This window comes from Bos mutus, chromosome 3 (genome assembly GCF_027580195.1).
Source record: "Bos mutus isolate GX-2022 chromosome 3, NWIPB_WYAK_1.1, whole genome shotgun sequence".
Lineage (NCBI taxonomy): Eukaryota > Metazoa > Chordata > Mammalia > Artiodactyla > Bovidae > Bos > Bos mutus.
Window position 1 is genome coordinate 20046648 of NC_091619.1, and position 17126 is coordinate 20063773.

A 17126-nucleotide genomic window follows, 5' to 3' on the forward strand; every position below is an offset into this window, starting at 1 on the left:
GAAAGAAGCCTGAGCCTTAAGTAATAATACTTTTAATAAAATTAAGTTCTTAATAGCACATTTAATACATTAACCCTCCCCTTCTTGGTTTCTCTGCATTTTGTGCAACATCACTTTGACTTGATTATTCATGGGTCCGTTTTGTTTCCCGCCTTTATTTTGCTTTTGAAATGGTTTTCCTGGTGGATTTGTAACGTGTCTTCACTAGATGCCTCAGATTAAGTCTGACCACAATCCTACTCTACTTTCTACAGTGGAGAGACCATTCCCCTGCCCCAGGGCTGTCTCCCCCCACCCACCCTACCCCACCCGCACCCTCGAGCAGGGAAGAGGAAGCCCTCCCCACCCCAGACGCTACCTTCCCAAACTAGCGGGGTTCCTAGGACAAAAAGAGCAGGGGAAAAGTCTGTCCCTGGGTGGGGTGAGAAGAGTAAATTGGGGAGGAGATATGTTTGGGGTCTAGGGCCAGGGAGGGGCATGACAGAGTCATTAGTGTCATGGAACTTCTTGCCAAGAGTCAAGAGGCCTCTACACCCCCTTGGACAGGAGTGAGGGTGGGGGTACCAACTGATTACAAGCTGGGGTTGGTAGAAGGCAAGTGCACAAGCAAAAGCCAAGCTCCCCAACTTTCTATGGGGAGGGTCAGGGTACAGCAGATGACCTCTACCTGAACTCTTACAGATGGCAGTGAACTAGAACAGATGGTTAGGGTTGAGGGTCACCTAAAGTCCCTGCTGCACCCCCTGACTTTGTACCCTTGGGGGCCAGTTCTCCCAGGCCTTCAAGGACAGCGTCTCCATTCCACCCCAGTGGGTGGCAAGTCCTTGGTATCTAAGAGATAATAAAGCACTTCTGCAAATTTGTAAAGCACAGTGCAGCTTTAAAGGAGACTGATTGTTGAGATCATTCTTTCACCTGCTGCCATGGAGGTCAGAAGCTAAGCAGTAGGGAAAAGAATGGGGGACAGATACCCTCCAGTCCCCTTGAAGCTCTGGGAGAGAAAGAAGCGTGTGCATGTGTGTCTGTTGGTGGAATGACCTACCAGGCTCTTGAATTAATCAGAGGTAGAATGGATTGCAGTTATACTTCAGGAAGGACTTCCTCAGTTAGGCCTGGGAGAAGTTGTCTCTGGAGGGTTGAAGCTGGGCAATCTTCCCCCTCTCAGAGAGCCCCAAGAGGACATGTTTGGAGTAAGGGCTGCCCAAAGACAGGGAGCCAACCATGTTCTCCCACCTCAGCTGTCCCTAACCCAGCCCAGCTCTGGTTGAAATGATCAGTGTTCATGCTTTCAAAGACCCTGGGAACTGAGCCCCTCATCTATTTGTCCTATAATTTAAAAATCCAAGGATTCTTAGAATCAACCCCAGCAGACTGGAAGGAAGCTCCCAACCATAACTAGCAACCTGCTCCACCCTGATATCTGAAGATGGGGGCTCAGGTGACTCAGCCACTTCCCTCCTCTATTTTCCTTTTCATTATGACTTTTATACATTCTACTGGACCCAGGGGCCCTCAATGCTACTAAACTTTAAGCTATCTGAATATCGTCTACTAAGTAACTAGTAATTCTTTCTCTTTGTCTCTAGGATTATATGAAATAAATTTGAATTATTATTATTATTAATTATTATTATTTTGTAGTATTCTTTTCTTTTAAACCCCTCGGTTTTTCTTCTCTCTCTCATTTTTGGTTAAAAAAAAAAAAACAAAAAAAAAACTATTTCTCTTAAATCTCACACCTCTCTGAGGGTTCCCATAGGCCTGCTAGGCCTCAGTTCTGGACTTCCCCACCTTACTTGCCCCTGGGACCGGACAGGGGAAGGGGCAGGGGGGACACCCCAGGATCCTCAGTCCTACTGCTTCTTCCTTTCTCCTTAATCCCTTTCTTTGTTTGGCTCTGCCGGCTCCCCCAAAGGGGAGGGGGAGAGGGAGGGGGAGCCTTGGGGGTGAAATCCAATCTACCTGCAGGGCCCCAGAGGGACCAGGTTCCCCTAGCCCGTCTCCACAAGCCATCCCAGGATGCTCCCCCGGAAAAGCAAACGACATTCCTCCCCAAAAAAATGTGGGGGAAAAAAGGAACGTAAACCAGAACATATATTAAAAACACTTTTTTAAGATTTAACTCTGAATACAAATGTATTTTTTTTTCTTCTTCTCTCCCTACATATATTCTAAACCTTCTAAAGTTTTTTTTTATTTTTTAAGGATCACTTTATCATAAAATAAAATATCCTTTTCATATAATAAATTACCTAATAAAAAGTCTTTTTTTTTTCATATTAGCCCAGGTTCTTTGCTACATTTATACGGTAATAAATGCCTTTATTAAAATAGAATATTAAATTATAAAGAACTGCTTTTTTTTTTTCTATTTTTGTTTTCTCTCCTCTGTGTTGGTTGCCTATCTCGCTCCCTCTCATGCTCTCTTTCTCTCCTCTATTTTGTCTCTCACTATGTGTTTTGTGTTGGTTTCTAGGTTTGGCTCAATTAGTAAGAGTGGGATTGAATTTTCTGAGCCCCCTAGTGTAACAGTCTTCCGCCTTTGTGGGTAGAGTGGAGAGGGGGAGGGGATCGACAGACAGACATCCCATCTTCCCACCCCCCTCCCCACCCCCCCTCGGCGCCCGAGGGGTGCCCATTGGTTTGGTTTGGTTTCTATTGTACAGACATCTCAGGATGGCTCACATTGGCGGGAAGGAGGGAAGTTGTCACAGGCCAGTTTTCCTGGCTGTGACCTCCTTCCGCTCCCCTCCCTGGCTGGTGGTCTGGAGGGGAAGGCTGAGGAGAGGTGAGTTAATTCACAACAGGAGGAAGGAGAGGAGGAAATCCCCTCTGTGCCCCCATCCCTGCACCCCCTCTCCATCCAGGAAGAATGGGACTCCCGAGCCTCAAGGCTCAGAGATCACTTAGAACAGTCCCACCCTACTATATACAAGAATCTCCTAGGACCCCCGGGGACTCCCATCCCCCATCCCCTCCTAGCCCGGCCAGCGGAACCAGGAGGGTGGGAGGCTGGTGATTGCCCCAGGTGAGCAGTAGGGAAGCAGCAAAGGGGGTGCAAGGCCTGTAATAATACATGATTCTTAGAACAGGCCCGGCTGCACCCCAATCCTGCTTGGCTCTGGAGTGACCCCTCTCTGAAGACAAGGTCTCTCCTCAACGAGACAGAGACTTCATGATTAATTTGTTAACAGGGGTTCAGGTGAGGTCCAGAGAGGGGCGCAGGGAATGGGGCACTGCAAGGGAGGAGGAACCCTGCCTCCCTCCAGCAGCGTCTCCTACTGCCTCTTTCCTGCTCCCCAAGAGCAGACACACTACCCTGGCTCTCCCCATCCCACCACCAGAAAACCCAGCCCCCAAACTGCTCCCTACATGTAATGCCCAAAGATGATAAGGGTGGAGGTTTGACCCTTTATGTACCCCAGTATTAGTCCTCTCTTCAAATATTCACTGAGAACAGGAATACATTCTATCAAGAATTTGAGGTGTTTCTTTGGAGGAGGAGAAAAGTGGGCCTCCGAATGACAAAGAGGAATTGAGGGGACCATCAAAATGTTTTTTCCCTCTGCCTCTCCCCAGGGGATAGTGTCCCCCAAAGCTGAGCTGGATGGAGCAGAAGGAGAGGCGAGAAGGAAAGAAAAAAAAGACAGGCAGGGCTGGTTGTGACAGCCGGCAAGGGGAAGCAGAGAGAAGAGCTGGAGGACAGAGCTAAGGAGAGAGGAAAACCCAAAGGGAAGGATGACGGGGAGGAGAGTGTGTAGGGAAAGCAGAGGAGCACCCCTCTCCAGATTCCTCTAGCCCAGCTTTGTGGGGAGGGACGAGTTCTGAGCCCTTTTATTGATTGACATACTTCCTCCCCTTCCCCCTCAGAAAATCCATTCAGACTTCTGAAAGGGCCCCAACCCCCTCATACTGCTGGAAGCCCAGAACAAATCCTCAAACAGAATACAAGGTGGTGGAGGGTCTAAAGGGTCGTGGTTGGAGGTCAGAGGTCAGGACCAGAGGCTTGGGGATTGTTGGAGCACCTCTAGATACAGATGGTAACTCTCCCTCTCCCGTTCCCCATCCCCTCCCTAGAGGAAGGGGTAGTGTGAGTTGGGCGGGCAGGGAGTCAGGATGCCTTAGCGGCCACCTCTGGCAAAACAAAAGTTTCTTAGCTGCTTCCGGATTGAAGGGTGTGTTGAGGTATCAGAGTTGTAACTCTAGTAAAATTTCCGGCCTGGCCCCCCTCCCAACCTTTCCAGGATAGGGGGACCAGAGGCTCTGAAAGTGGCCCCGCCCTCCAGCCACCATCGCCTCCCCTCCCCGCCCCCCCAGCAAGCGAGTATCTAAGCACCTTGCCCCTCAAACCACTGATTTGCAAAAGGCCCCAGTGGAAAACAGCTCCAGGAAGGGCCCCTGGGGAGCGGCCCCAGGAGGCCAGGGGCCAGGAGCTTAGGAAAATATTCGGATGGCTTGCGTGGCTGTGATGTGGCAGACGGGACACTCCGGGTCCGTCCTCTCACAGATGCGTACTGCACACTCCATGCAGAACAGGTTGTGTCCGCAGGGCACCAGTGCGGCAGTCACCTCACTCTCGAAGCACACCATGCAATCCCGCCCGCCGCCGGGGCTCCGCAGGCCGCCCCCCCCAAGTTTAGAGAAGCCCTGGAGCGGCTCTCCCGGCGGGCGTCTCGGGAGTCCAGCCAGCTCGGGACCCGCGGAGGCAGCAGGAGAGCGATGCGCTCCCGGGGGCCCAGCGCGGGCCTTGGCGGAAGAGGAGGAGGAGGAAGAGGCGGAAGAGAAGAGCACCGAGGTGGGCGTGGCGTTCTCCTGGCCCGCCCAGAGCGGGGGGCTAGTCTCCGCCACTCCGTAGTACACGTCCTGCTTGCCCACGCCATAGCCAGGAAACAGGTACCCGCCATAGCCAAAGTCCCCTCCCTGCTCGCCGAGGCGCGGGGCCTCAAAGCCAGAGTCCACTCCGCACTCGCCGATGCAGCCCAGGCTGTTCTGCCGGAAGGTGGAGAGGGGCTTGCAGCCGGAAGGGTGCACCCGCCAGGCCTCCGAGTAGCGGCTATCCAGCGCGGCGTCGGGGCTCCCCGCCAGGAAGTCGTTTTCATTGTTGTACTCGAGGATCTTGCCTGTGCGGACCGCGATGTGCGTTTCGATCTCCTCGCGCGCACGCTCCACGTTCCCCGGGGCACCGGTGATCTCGAACACCGGGTCGCGGTCCCGGCTTGGCGTGATAATGTACGTGTTGGTCTGCTGCTGGATGCGTTTGATGGTTGCCCCCTTGGGGCCCACCACCAGTCCCACCACGCGATAGGGCACCCGCACACGAATGGTCACTTGGCCGGGCAGAGCAGGCGCCACTCCAAAGGCGGCGCCCGACTTGTTGCGCGAGGCGCGGATCATGGAGAAGTGCTCGGCCGCTGAGATGATTTCCCGGCGGGCTGTGGCCACGTCCTCCCGCCGCCCAGTCACCATGAACACTGGCTCCTCGCCTCGCACGGGCGTCTTGATGTAGGTGTTGGTCTTGGCCCTCAGAGCCTTAATCTTGCAGCCTGGGATAGGGAAGGGAAGAGAGAAATAAACTCACAAGGCAAGAAGGTTTGTGCTGGAACCAACAAGCTCCTGCTCCTACTCCGATACCCAGCCCACCAGGAACCTCTATCTACCCTTAGGAAACCCTCCCCCCTACTCTAACCAGAACAATTCACTTACTGTATCTTAAATCTATCCAGTGTATCTATCAGCCACAGATTGCAAAATGTTGCAACTTTCCCTTGAATTCCATGTAGGACCTCCAAATTTATGCACCCTTTGAAATCCTGAAATAATCACTGACCTTCCCAGACAAGCTGCTAATCTACTCACTAACTCCTCGACAACCATTAGCTGTTTTCCCCAACTTCTCTACTGATTTCTGGCTACTCACAAACTTCCAAATCGCTCAATCACCCACCCTGCCCTGCAACTGAGATCTCCAGTCTGTCACTGACCCTGATCTTGCCTCAGAAGCCTACAGTCTACTCCTCACTTGATCTCCATGCATTAAAAGTGTCTTCCAGTCTACACTGGGATGACTGACCCGCATCTGCTCCCATGCCTTCCACCCATTAGTGTCTCTCAGCCGGTCCCAAATTCACAGCAAGTTTTCAGCAACTCATGGAGTGTGGGAGGTCGGGAAGGGTCTGAGAATCAGTTTTAGGAAGGAAAGGAGGATAATGACGTGTGAGGGACGCAGTGCCTGACCTCATGGACACTCCTGCCACCCTGTCCCCTGGGGCAGGAGAGCCAAGATGGGCTGCGGGCTGAGTAGGGTGGGGGGAGAAGGTGTTCTCGACCCATACTCCTGCTTTGAAGAAGGAGTGGGTAAAAGCTGAGAGGCTGGGGAGAGAGGCAGGAAGAGAAAGGAGAATGGCCCAGACAAAGAGAGACAAAGAGGGAGAAGGGGAAAGAGAAAAGTGAGGGAAGCTGGGATGGCCAGACTGCAGTCTAAAGGTGGCAGACCTTGACGGCTGACTGGACAAACCTCTCTCCTCCTTTTCCAATTCCCTATCCCTGCCCCTGTCTTCACACAGAACCTCTGAGACTCACATGTTTTCTCAAAGCACACATGCTACATGTGTGTGTGTACATGCATAGACACAGATGTGGACCTAGAAGCCGCTATGCAGCTTGCCTTTATCTAAATGTTATTTCTGGTGCAAGTCTAAAGCACACTTTCACATACCCCTCTCCCCCATACACATGGATTCCCAGTGTTTCATCCTTTCATCCAGCCCACTCTTCTATCCCCATCATTCCCAGGACACATGCAGCACATTCCTATACACCCCTGCCCACAACTTTTGCCCCCATTCACATGTAAACATTCATACCTGTCTCCATATACACACTTACAGTTCCCTTTCTCACTCCCCAACCAATGTCAGTGGTCCTAGTTTTCTGACTCTGCCTAACCCTCCAACCACAGGCCTGAGGTGAGCTCATCTTTTTTTCCCTCTCCTTCCTCCACTCCAGATGGCTTCTTCTCCAAACCTACCAGATTGGCATGTGGGAGGAGAGAGTGGGTTGGGGGCAGCTCTCCTCACCTTCAAGAGACCTTAGGAAGGAGAATTTGCTCCTCCCTTTTTGTCTTCAGACCTCTTGGCAGTTGAGAAGTCCTACCTGTTGTCAAGCCCACATCTTTGCTGCTTTAATGTCAGTAAATGATTGTTCTGTTTGGGAGGCATGGGGGGCGGGGGAAGGAACAGTGAAGAGCCTTCTACAACTTCTAAATGTATGGCATCTGATAGGCACCTGGGTTCTGGCTCTAAGTTTTGGGCCCCTAAACTTACATGAGAGCTGTTATAGGTGTCTTTGGGGACGGGAATTGGGGTGAGGAGAACAGGCCAGGTATAAAAGTAAGGAGAAAAGCTAGAGGCCTATAGATGCAGAACTGGTAGCGGATCTCGTCCTGCGTTTCCCAACCCCGAAGAAACATCTCTTGGAGGGAAGACCCACTTGGCTTCACCTTCCTAGAGGTCAAATAGAGCACCACTGACGCCACAGCAGGAGAAGGGAGGTTAGACAAGAGAAAGGACTTCCATTCCCTTAAGGAGTGAGGGGGAGGCTTGTCTTCTCTGAATAGGAGAAATCCCCCTACTTTTATGAGAGACAGGCCCATCTGATGCGGAGGCAGAAGAGGAAAGAATGACTCCATGAAATTCCGGGGCCTCCCAAGACCACCCCCGCACCCAAGAAAAGATAACAGTGTCCCCACCCAATTCCAGGGCTCTGGGTCCCTAGTTTCTGACAACAAGAGGAAATCCAACTTTTAAAACCAGAAATCTCAAGAGATGGGGTGCCCCAGGGGGATGAGGGCTATGCCGGGGAGTGGCATCTTTCCCTCCTCCATTCTGGATCTCCCAGCAAAATCCCCCAACCCCCCACACTTCGGGTAGACGAGGTGTGATGTGGAGTAGGGGCTCCCCGACTTGCCTCCCCTCTTCCCCAGCCAGCAGCCGGCCTCCTCCTTCACTCCCAGCCGGAATGCAGCTCCTCTATTGTTCCCCACTGTGGGACAGCTCCTCCCCTGCTCCTCCCCCACCCCACACCTCCCCAGTCCAGCCCCCTTGCAATTTCCAAATCCCGCCCCCCCCCACTCCCCTTTGGGAAACTGGGAGAGGGAAGGGTCCCCAGGATCCCGTCTGCTCAATCTGGACCCTTACCAACATTCCCACCCCCACCCGCCCAGGGATGCTGGAGCAGAGGAGGGTGTGGTATCAGACACTCTACATTGGATTAATTCTGTACCCACCCCCCACCCCAACAACACACCCAGACCCATGCCCTCCAGCAAATCTCCAGGTGATGGTTCCTCACCCCTCAGCACGCCCCTTCCCACCCTGTCCTACTCTCTCACTACCAGAGACCCTTCTCCAGGCCTCTGGCCCCTTGCCGTGGCCAGCCCAGAACAAAAGCCTGAGAGGGAGGAGAAGAGGTCCACACCGGGACGTGGCACTTCGTTGGAGGCACCCCTTCCAAAATCCCATAGACCATCCAACTTTAGTGTGCGGGTGACCACAGGACTCCCTCCTCCCAGCAGCCCCCCTTTCCCACCTCACCCCCAGGCTGGGACCCTCCCATGAGCCACACCCCCTTCCATTCCTACACTCAGCCCAACAAAGAGACAGATACTCAGTCTGCCTTCCTGGGCCAGGTCTCCCCCAAAGTCTGTAACTCCAGGTGGCTGGGGGTCCCAGGGGTACCCCCTCCCCAAACCACTAGTAGATGCCGTAGTTGGGGCTCCTGAGTAACTCTTTTGCACATTCGGCCAGTTTTTCTGGCTACGAGTGGACACCCCCTCCGGACAGCCTCCCCGGATTGGAAAACCGATCCCCCTCCCTTTTCCCTCTCTCCGAGAGAGGATATTTCTTTGTCTAAGGGCAGAGCCCTAGGGAAGGAAGGATCTGGAGGACAGTTCCAACTAGGGGGGTAGCAGGGAACTTTGAGGCACTTCGAAATCAGGGTAGGGGGCGGGTCCCCCTTTGTGGGGAAGGGACTGAGCCAGAAGCGGGCAAGGAGGGAGGAAGTGAACTTTCCGTGCTAGGGATGGGGTGCCCCCCAACTCCAGTCCCTCTCCGCGGTCCGGCGCCCGCTTACCTTGCCTGCCCACGATCTCTGCCACGTGCTCGGAGGTGGGCACTGGTACACACTCGGTGGTGTTGCTGCTGCCCTTCAGGCGCAGCTCGGCCTCTTTGTAGAGAGCGCAGAGCTTGGCGTCGCTGGCCCCTTTGGGGGCGGTGGGGGGCTGGGGCGTCTGCGCCGCGGGGGCCGCCGTCGGGGCGGCCGGGGGCGCCGCGGGCGGCGGCGGCGGGGCCGGCTGCGGGGGCGGCCGGCTGCGCGGGGGCGCCGCCCCCACCTCCCCCTCCTCGCCCGCCGTGGGGGCGGGGGGCTCCCCCAAACCCAGGAGGCAGAGTTGATCGAGAGCCAGCTGAAGGGCGCGCTCGTCTTCCAGCAGCCCTCTGTCCTTAGCGCTTCCCCCGAAACATCCTAGTTCTCCAAAGCCCCCATTTCTTTCCATTATTCCAGATACCACTAGACTAGGCATGGCGAAACAAAAGCTGGGGGAGAGAGAGAGAGGGAGAGAGAGAGGTGGTGGAAGGGAAAAGGGGAGAGAGGAGGGGAGGGGAGAGGAGAGGAGGGGGGTGTGTGGGGAGGGGGGAACAAAGAACTGGGGAGGGGGGAAGAAAGCGAGATAGAAAGATAGACCCTCCCTCTAAGCCCCCCTCCCCAAACACCCTGTAACCCGACTCCCCTCGCCCCAGCCCCCGGGGTGGGGGTGGGGGGATAGAGAAGCAAAACCGAGAAAGCAGATCTCCTCTCCTCTCCGGGGGTGACGGGGGGGCGGGGGGCTGCGGGATCTCTGCCCCCACCCCTCCCGCCTCGGTCCCGGGAGTCTCTAGACCCCACCGTCCAGACGCCCCCCTTAGGCTCCCGCACCGAGCCCCAGTCCAGGAGCGGCGCTCAGTGGCCCCCAATAGAGCCCAGCCCCTTCCAGCGCTCAAACTCTTTTGTTTTAAATGAACTGGATGGAGCAGCATGGAACTGACGGGAGGGGGGCGCGTCGGGGGCGCCCGGGGCATGCCGGGAGTTGTAGTTTCCCGCCCTCGGGGGCGCGGGGACGAATTCCTTGACCCGAGGAAGATAGGGATGCGCCTTCGGTCTTTACCCGCTGCTGGGAGGCGAAGCTGGGGGTGGGAAGGCAGTCGAGGTCCCTCATTTTTAAAGAGGAAAGGAGTCAGTGTACAGAAACGGAACGGGTTGAAAACAGGCTAATGGAGTGTGCCCCCCTCCCAAAACGGGCTCCTTCGCGATCCCGGCCAGTCTTAGGTCCCTCTTTCTTATGGTAATGAGGCGGGGGGGAGAGGGCGGGGAGCTGTCCCGGCTGGGTCACTGCGGCTTTCTCTCGCTTTCTCTCCCCTCTTCCCCCTCCCTGCCGCGCTCCCTCTCCGCTCTCCGCTCCCCCCTCCCGTTCTCCCAGAGTCGATCCCGGCTCCGGGCCGCGGGCAGAGGTTCTCCGCAGAGCAGACAAAGCCCGCAGCGGCGATGCGTGGAGAACACGGCTCTGCGCGCTGGGGGGTGGGGGTGGGGGCCGGGATGGGGTGCCGGGTTGGAGGGTGGGACCCCCTGGCAAAAGACGGGGTCCCCTCTTCCCCAAGCGGCAAGCCATCCCCCTTCCTCCCTTCCCTCCCCCCAGTCTCGGAGATCAGAGAAGCACCGACTGGGAGGTGAGTTAGTTAACATCCTTCTGATCAGTGGAGGGGAGCTGGGAGGGCTGTGGAGAAATGAGGTGAGGAGGATGAAGGGGTGGAGAGAAGTAGGGGACCGAGAGCGGGGAGGCAAGGCAAGTCTTAAAGGCATGATAGGAGTTAACAGTTTCGGGTGAGAGCCACACGAGCTTTGGGTGCGACGGAAGGAGGAAAGAAGGCACCGGGTGGAATGGAGACCCAGACTTCCTCCGCCCGGGCCATCCGTTTAGCTTGGGGGTGTACTGTTCTTTAGCCGTCACCATCATTCCACTTTGCCTCACCCACCTCTCCCCCGTTGAAAACCCACTAATTCAGCTCCTTTGACTCTGGAAATTTGGTGAAAGTGAAAAATCAGTTTTTAAGCCATGAATTGGAGAGCTGAGTATTTTTAGGGGAGTTTGTGGAAGTTGGAGTGTAATGCAATCTTTTCTTCTCCCCTTATCCCAGAGCTTCGGCATTTTTGTCATCCTTTTTATGCCTGGGTCTTTCCCAGTAGGAGAAAGGATGGCACCGCAACCTGAGGGCTTGAGGACGGACTTTTAAGAAGAACTTCCCAAAAGAGTTTGATAAGAATGGGTGGGTGTTCTTTTTTTGGAGTGCCTTGGAAACCAAAAATCTGAGCTAGTTTGTGAGGTAACGTCCTGCTTGGAGGCAGGGGGATGGGGGGACGAAGGAGATGACCTCATAGATGAGGCACTGTGAGGCCGTGAGGGCTGAGCTGCGAAGCCCAGTTCCCTAAATTGATTCTTGGGAAGACCAAATTTGCACACCAAGGGGAGGGTGGGAGACAAGGTGGAGGATCTCAGGAGGGCGTGGGAGTTGGCTTATTGTAGGTCTCTTGCTTTGCCCAGCGGAAGATCCAGGGAAGGGAAGCCATGACAGAGAGAGACCCTGGAAGGCCCCAGAATTGGGAATGAGATGCCCTCTGGATCAAGGAGTTAACAAAGTTAGCAACAAACCTTTTTGTGGGATTGAGTCCTCCCACCTCTAAGCAAGAGTGAGAGAGGAAGAATTGGAGAGATGAGACCTTTTGAGAGTGGCTGTTCCCTGCTCTTGTCTTCTCTCCTACCCCAGGAACCCAGGTTGGGGGACCTGGGAGCCATGGGGGAAGCCTCCTGCTCTGTGGACCAGGCGACTGTTTTTCACATTATCAGAAATCACAGACAGTTGTGTAGGTCTGACCGTGTGCCAGGCATTTTTGTCACCAGCTGGTCCAAGCCTTCCTGTCCCCACCAAAATGAGATTCCCCCTAGACACCCACTCCTGAATTTTCCCTGCTTCCACTTTCCTCCCCACTAAGCTAATTAAAGCAGGAGGTTAATGACCAAAGAAGCCTTGGGGATTTGGCCAGGGAGGAAAACAAAGAACAGAAACAAGTGTAAGTGAGTGGGGAGGGGACAGCTGCTGAATGCAAAGAGGTAGACTAAAAGGGGGTAGAGGAAGGGGCAGTCCCTGCTGGACCCCCCTCACTGATCCGGCAAGGACTAATCAGCCCCCCGGGGTGTATTCATGTGCCATGGGTCCATCCTCAGGGTCCCGTTGACTCCAAATATCCAAGGCAAGAGAGGCATTTGGCACCTGGAGGGCAGGCTGTGTGTGAACACACTTAGGTCTGGGGCATGGGTGTACACACAGAGGTGTGTGCCTCCAAATTGTGTGGGGGTACATTCACCTACAGGGGACCTGCCAGAGTGCCCAGCAGCAGAGGGGGTGGAGCATGCACCTTGAGCGGGGAGGGCTTTGTCATTGTTATTGTTTGGCTGAGGGGCTTGTGAGATCTTAGTTCCCTGACCAGGGATCCAACCTGTGCCCTTGACAGTGAAAGCTCAAGTCCTAACCACTGGACTGCCAGGAGGTTCCCTATTCTGAAGTCTTTAAATAACTTATTTGATGAGTCCTTTGAAATGGCAACCCACTCCAGTATTCTTGCCTGGAGAAGTCCATGGACAGAGAAGCCTGGCGCTACAGTCCATGGGGTTGCAAAGAGTTGGACGCAACTGAGCGACTAACACATCCACTTTATTTCCTCACTTCCAGAAGTGGGTGGCCTCCTTTATTCAGGGGACTCCCCTCATCCACTGACATGTTGGCCAAGCTAAGTTTCTGTCCAGCAGCTCCCATTTTCCTCTCCTTCTGCCTACCCAGTCTATTTATCATATTATCATTATTATTTTTAGGTCGGGTGGGGGCTGCACTGGATCTTCATTGCTGCTCATGGGCTCTCTCTGGTTGCGATAAGCGGGGGCTCCTCTTCGTTGCAGTTCCCAAGCTTCTCACTGCCGTGACTTCTCATGTTGGGGAGTGCCAGCGGATTTCGGTAGTTGCAGCACGCAGGCTCGGTATTTATAGTCCTAGAGCAGGAGCTCAGAAGTTGTGGCACACAGCCATAGGTGCTCGGTGGATGTGGAATCTTCCCAGACCAGGGGTCAAACCCGTTTCCCCTGCATTGGCAGGTGGATTCTTACCCACTGTGCCACCAGGGAAGTCCCTGCCTACTCAATCTAGAATTATGACCATGAGGACCGAAGGCCTTACTTAAACAATTTTGCTTGGAAATAGATAGCTGTGCCCACCCCTCCCCACGCTTCACTCTGCCTATGACCAGAAAGGTGGGTAGGTGGCATATCTCCCCTTCAGGACCTTGGAGGACAGGACTGTGTGTCTCACTTTGTCATTGTGTCCCACCCTGGTCCCCCAGTGTCCAGCACACAACCCTCCTCGGAGCAGAAACTCTGTAAGGGTGTGGTGAGTGAAACTGCACATTCCAAGCATCGTGGTGTAAGAGGAAGGAGGTGACCTCTGGAGCCAAGAGCGCTGCTTATTAGTTCTGCTTCTTATTTATTTGTTGGTTTTTGGCTGCACTGGGTGTTCGTTGCTGCACACGGGCTTTCTCTAGTTGCAGTCAGCGGGGGCTACTCTACTTACTTCTCACTGCAGTGGCTTCTCTTGTGGAGCACAGGCTCTAGGTGCACAGGCTTCAGGAACCACAGCACTCAGGCTCCGTAGTTGTGGCTCGAGGGCTTTAGAGCGCGGGCTCAGTAGTCGCAGCACACAGGCTTGTTGCTCCATGGCATGTGGAATCTTTACAGACCAGAGGTCGAACCCATGTCCCCTGCATTGGCAGGTGAATTCTTATCCACTGCATCACCAGGGAAGTCCCTTTTACGCTTCTTGAACAGGCAATTACTGCTGCGCTTCGATTTCCTCATCTTTCAAATGGAAATAATAAGCCAAGTTCCTAGCACAGTGTCTGGCTCATTTTAGATGTTCAATCAATGCTAGTTTTGGGCCCCTGGTTGTTCTCTGCTGGCAATTGACTTTAGCTAGACTGTGGTCTTCATTAATTAATTTTAATGTATTCATTCAGCTAACTACTTCCTATTGAGTTCTTAGGACGTGCCAGGCACTGGAGGAGATCCTGACCCACTGTGAGTCAACTGAAGTCAGTTCTGGATCTAGACTTGCAGAAATAAGATCATCCCAAACAAACAAACAGAGAGATCCAAACATAATTCCTGTTGAGCCCTGGAATGCAGGCGAACTCTATATGTCTCTCACACACACAGCCTCAGGCCTGAGGAACAGAGGCCCCTGTGGAGTTGTTGAGTTGGCCATACGAGCATGTGTGTCTGTGTGCAAGTTGTGTATGTGTGGGTGGGGATGTGTACCCACAGGTCTGGCTGCAAGGCAGGAAAGGTGACCTAGTTGAGAGTGGGGTGGCTCAGAACTCCAGTGGAGGCTGGAGGACAGGACTGAGATGGGTGATCGGGACTATGCTATCTCTGTGCATCTATGTCCCTTTTCTAGCAAAACTGGGCACCTGTTACTGCTGTCCAGGCATCAGGTATCAAGGGATGGGGCACAGACCTGATGCCCGCCCCTCCCTTGTCCTATTCTCAGAGCCCCTGGGGAGGGAGGCAGACACAGGAGGCTACCACCAAGGCTGCCCTTCTAAGCTGGCTGGTCCTTACAGAGGCTGTCTCACCTGTGTGTCCCTGCTGCTCTTGAGAAGCCATCTCCATCAGTCCTACTGAACCTCCTCTACTAAACTTTATGGGGTTTTTGTTTTCTTTTCTTAATACTCTTCCCTTATGGGAAGTCTGCCTTGTGATCTAACATCATCCTTGCTGCTGAGAGTGCAGCCAGTATTCCCTCTTGGGTGTATTGCTCAAATGCACCCAACTCATTAATTTCCATTAGCGAGAATGTATTGGGTAAAATTCTGTTGTAGGACACACAAAGGAAACGACAGACTTGCTCTCTGCCCACAGAAAGACACAGAAACTAGCCTATCTGACCCACGGAACAGGGCCAAACGGGAACAAACGTGAGGGCAAAGCAGTCTTTGGGACTTGGCAGCCTGCAGAGTTTGGGGGAGAGAGGAGGCCTCTCTGGGCCCTCCGCTGTGCATCCAGCCTCCAAGGACTTTGCTGCCCAGCCTGAGCTTTGGACTTGGACACACAAACTCCTCTCTGTTCCTCCTCCAGTACCACTCCGGAACTCCCCCCAGCAGGTCACCCGCCCTCTCTGATTTCCCCAGGGAGAGCAGCTCAGAGGGGCTGGGGCAGAGCTAGGGTCCCCCAGGACAGCTGGCTGATAGAGCCCCACTGGGATTCAGGGCCGGACCCAGGCGTCCCAGGGGCGGGTGATACCGGAGCTGTGACAGTTGGTCCCCAGATTCCTCACCCAGTGGCGCCAGCTCTGGCTTCTCAGGCTGAGGAGGGGGAGGGGCACCTGGTGCCAGGCAGGGCTGGGTGTTCTCTTGGGGCAGGGAAGGGGAGGCAGGAAACATGCTCTTGGTAGATTGTTGGGGAAGGATTTTTTCCAGTGCCCTCTCTGTGTCAGGCACTGGGCTGGAAACTAACAGGTTGATACTGAAGCATAAGACACCATCTGGCACAGGTGAATGAATGGATATAAAAGACATACTCACTGTTTAGAATGTCGTAGGTGGACTAGAAACTGAATGAATGAGTGAGTGAGGGAGCAAATGAACAAATAGATTTAGCAGTTGTCTCATGGCCTTATTTTACAGACAGCAAGAACACCAAGGCCCAGAGAACCCAGGTCCTGTGACTCTTGCGCCTTCTATTTCATCATGCTTCCTTTTTCAGGAAAGGGAAGAGGAAGTTAGAGATGGGTAGGAAGGGACTTTCTATTTCCCGAGCCTATTGCTAGGCTCTCTTCTTTACATTTACAAACTTGATCTCACTTAATCCTCTTCACAACCCTGTGAGACTGGAATTGCCATCTCTGCTTAGCATCAGGGACCTAAGGCTCGGAGAGATTAAGTAACTTGCTCAGGTCACACAGCTGGTAAATGGACACCCCAGTGTTTAAAGCCAGATTTGTCTGACCCCAGAGGCTAAGAACCCAGAGGTAAACAGTGATACCCAGTGAGTAGTCTGGAGGCCGAGGAGAGTGATCACTGACCAGAAGAGGCTTCCTGCATGAAGTGGATCTGGAGTCCCTGAGGATGAGAGAGGTTCATTCAAAGCGAAAGGACTGGAGAGATGGATGAAGACTGATCCCAGAGGTACTCAGGAAGCTTACAAGTTGGACTAGTGGCCCGCTTGCCTGCATTCTGAGCAGCAGGGGACAGGGGGAGGAAAAGCGTCTTTGAACTTTGGCCACGAGGTGGCGCTGCAGACCAGCTACCGGGAGCGGCTCCAGGGTGGGCTTGGACACCAGGGCCCAGAGGTTTCTTCCTGCCCAAGCTAGGGGTCCGCACCCATCCTGCCTCCTCAGGTGTCATCTCCAGCTTCCACTTTGCCCTTTTCTGGCAGGCCATCTAACATACGGGAGATAAGGTTACCAGTCTGATGAAAAAGCCAGGTGGCCACGACCTGGGCATCCACATGGTCTGACCAGCTCCCCAGGTCATCCTGAGCCCTCTCCAGCTGCTTAAGACTGGTTCATGTCCAGTTGACCTTCTGAGTCCCTGGAAGACACTGTTCGGGGCCAGGCTAACCAGACATTTGAGTACCACCGACTTGGATCCGAAGGGGAATAATAATAAAACTGATAAGGAGTTGTAAGTTTTCATCCAGTAAATACATATTGAACGTTTGTCATGTCAGGCACTGTTCCAGGTGCCTGGAGATATCACTGAACCAGACAGACAAGGTCCTTACTCTCATGGAGCTGACATTCTGTGGGAGAGGGGAGATAGAGAATAAACAAGTAAATCATGTAATTTCTGGTAGTGGTAATCACTGTGAAGAAGAACAAAGCAGGATATGGGGGTAGAAAGGTGAGGTGGCTAATTTAGAAAGGATGGGCATGTTGTGAGAATTTAACTGGGCATGTATACCAGCACAGTGCCCGGTACTGACTTAGCAGTGGTTA

General features: G+C 53.8%; 1 protein-coding gene across 1 annotated transcript; it reads right to left on the bottom strand.

Annotated features, from left to right (window-relative positions):
• Nucleotides 1-1677: 1677 nt before the first annotated feature.
• MEX3A (mex-3 RNA binding family member A) lies at nt 1678-10045 on the bottom strand. Its single transcript, XM_070367338.1, is given in 4 exon segments — nt 1678-5543; nt 9130-9359; nt 9361-9400; nt 9403-10045. Coding segments are annotated over 4 exon segments (1554 nt in total). The 5' UTR covers nt 9578-10045; the 3' UTR covers nt 1678-4434.
• Between the last annotated feature and the right edge of the window lie 7081 nt (nt 10046-17126).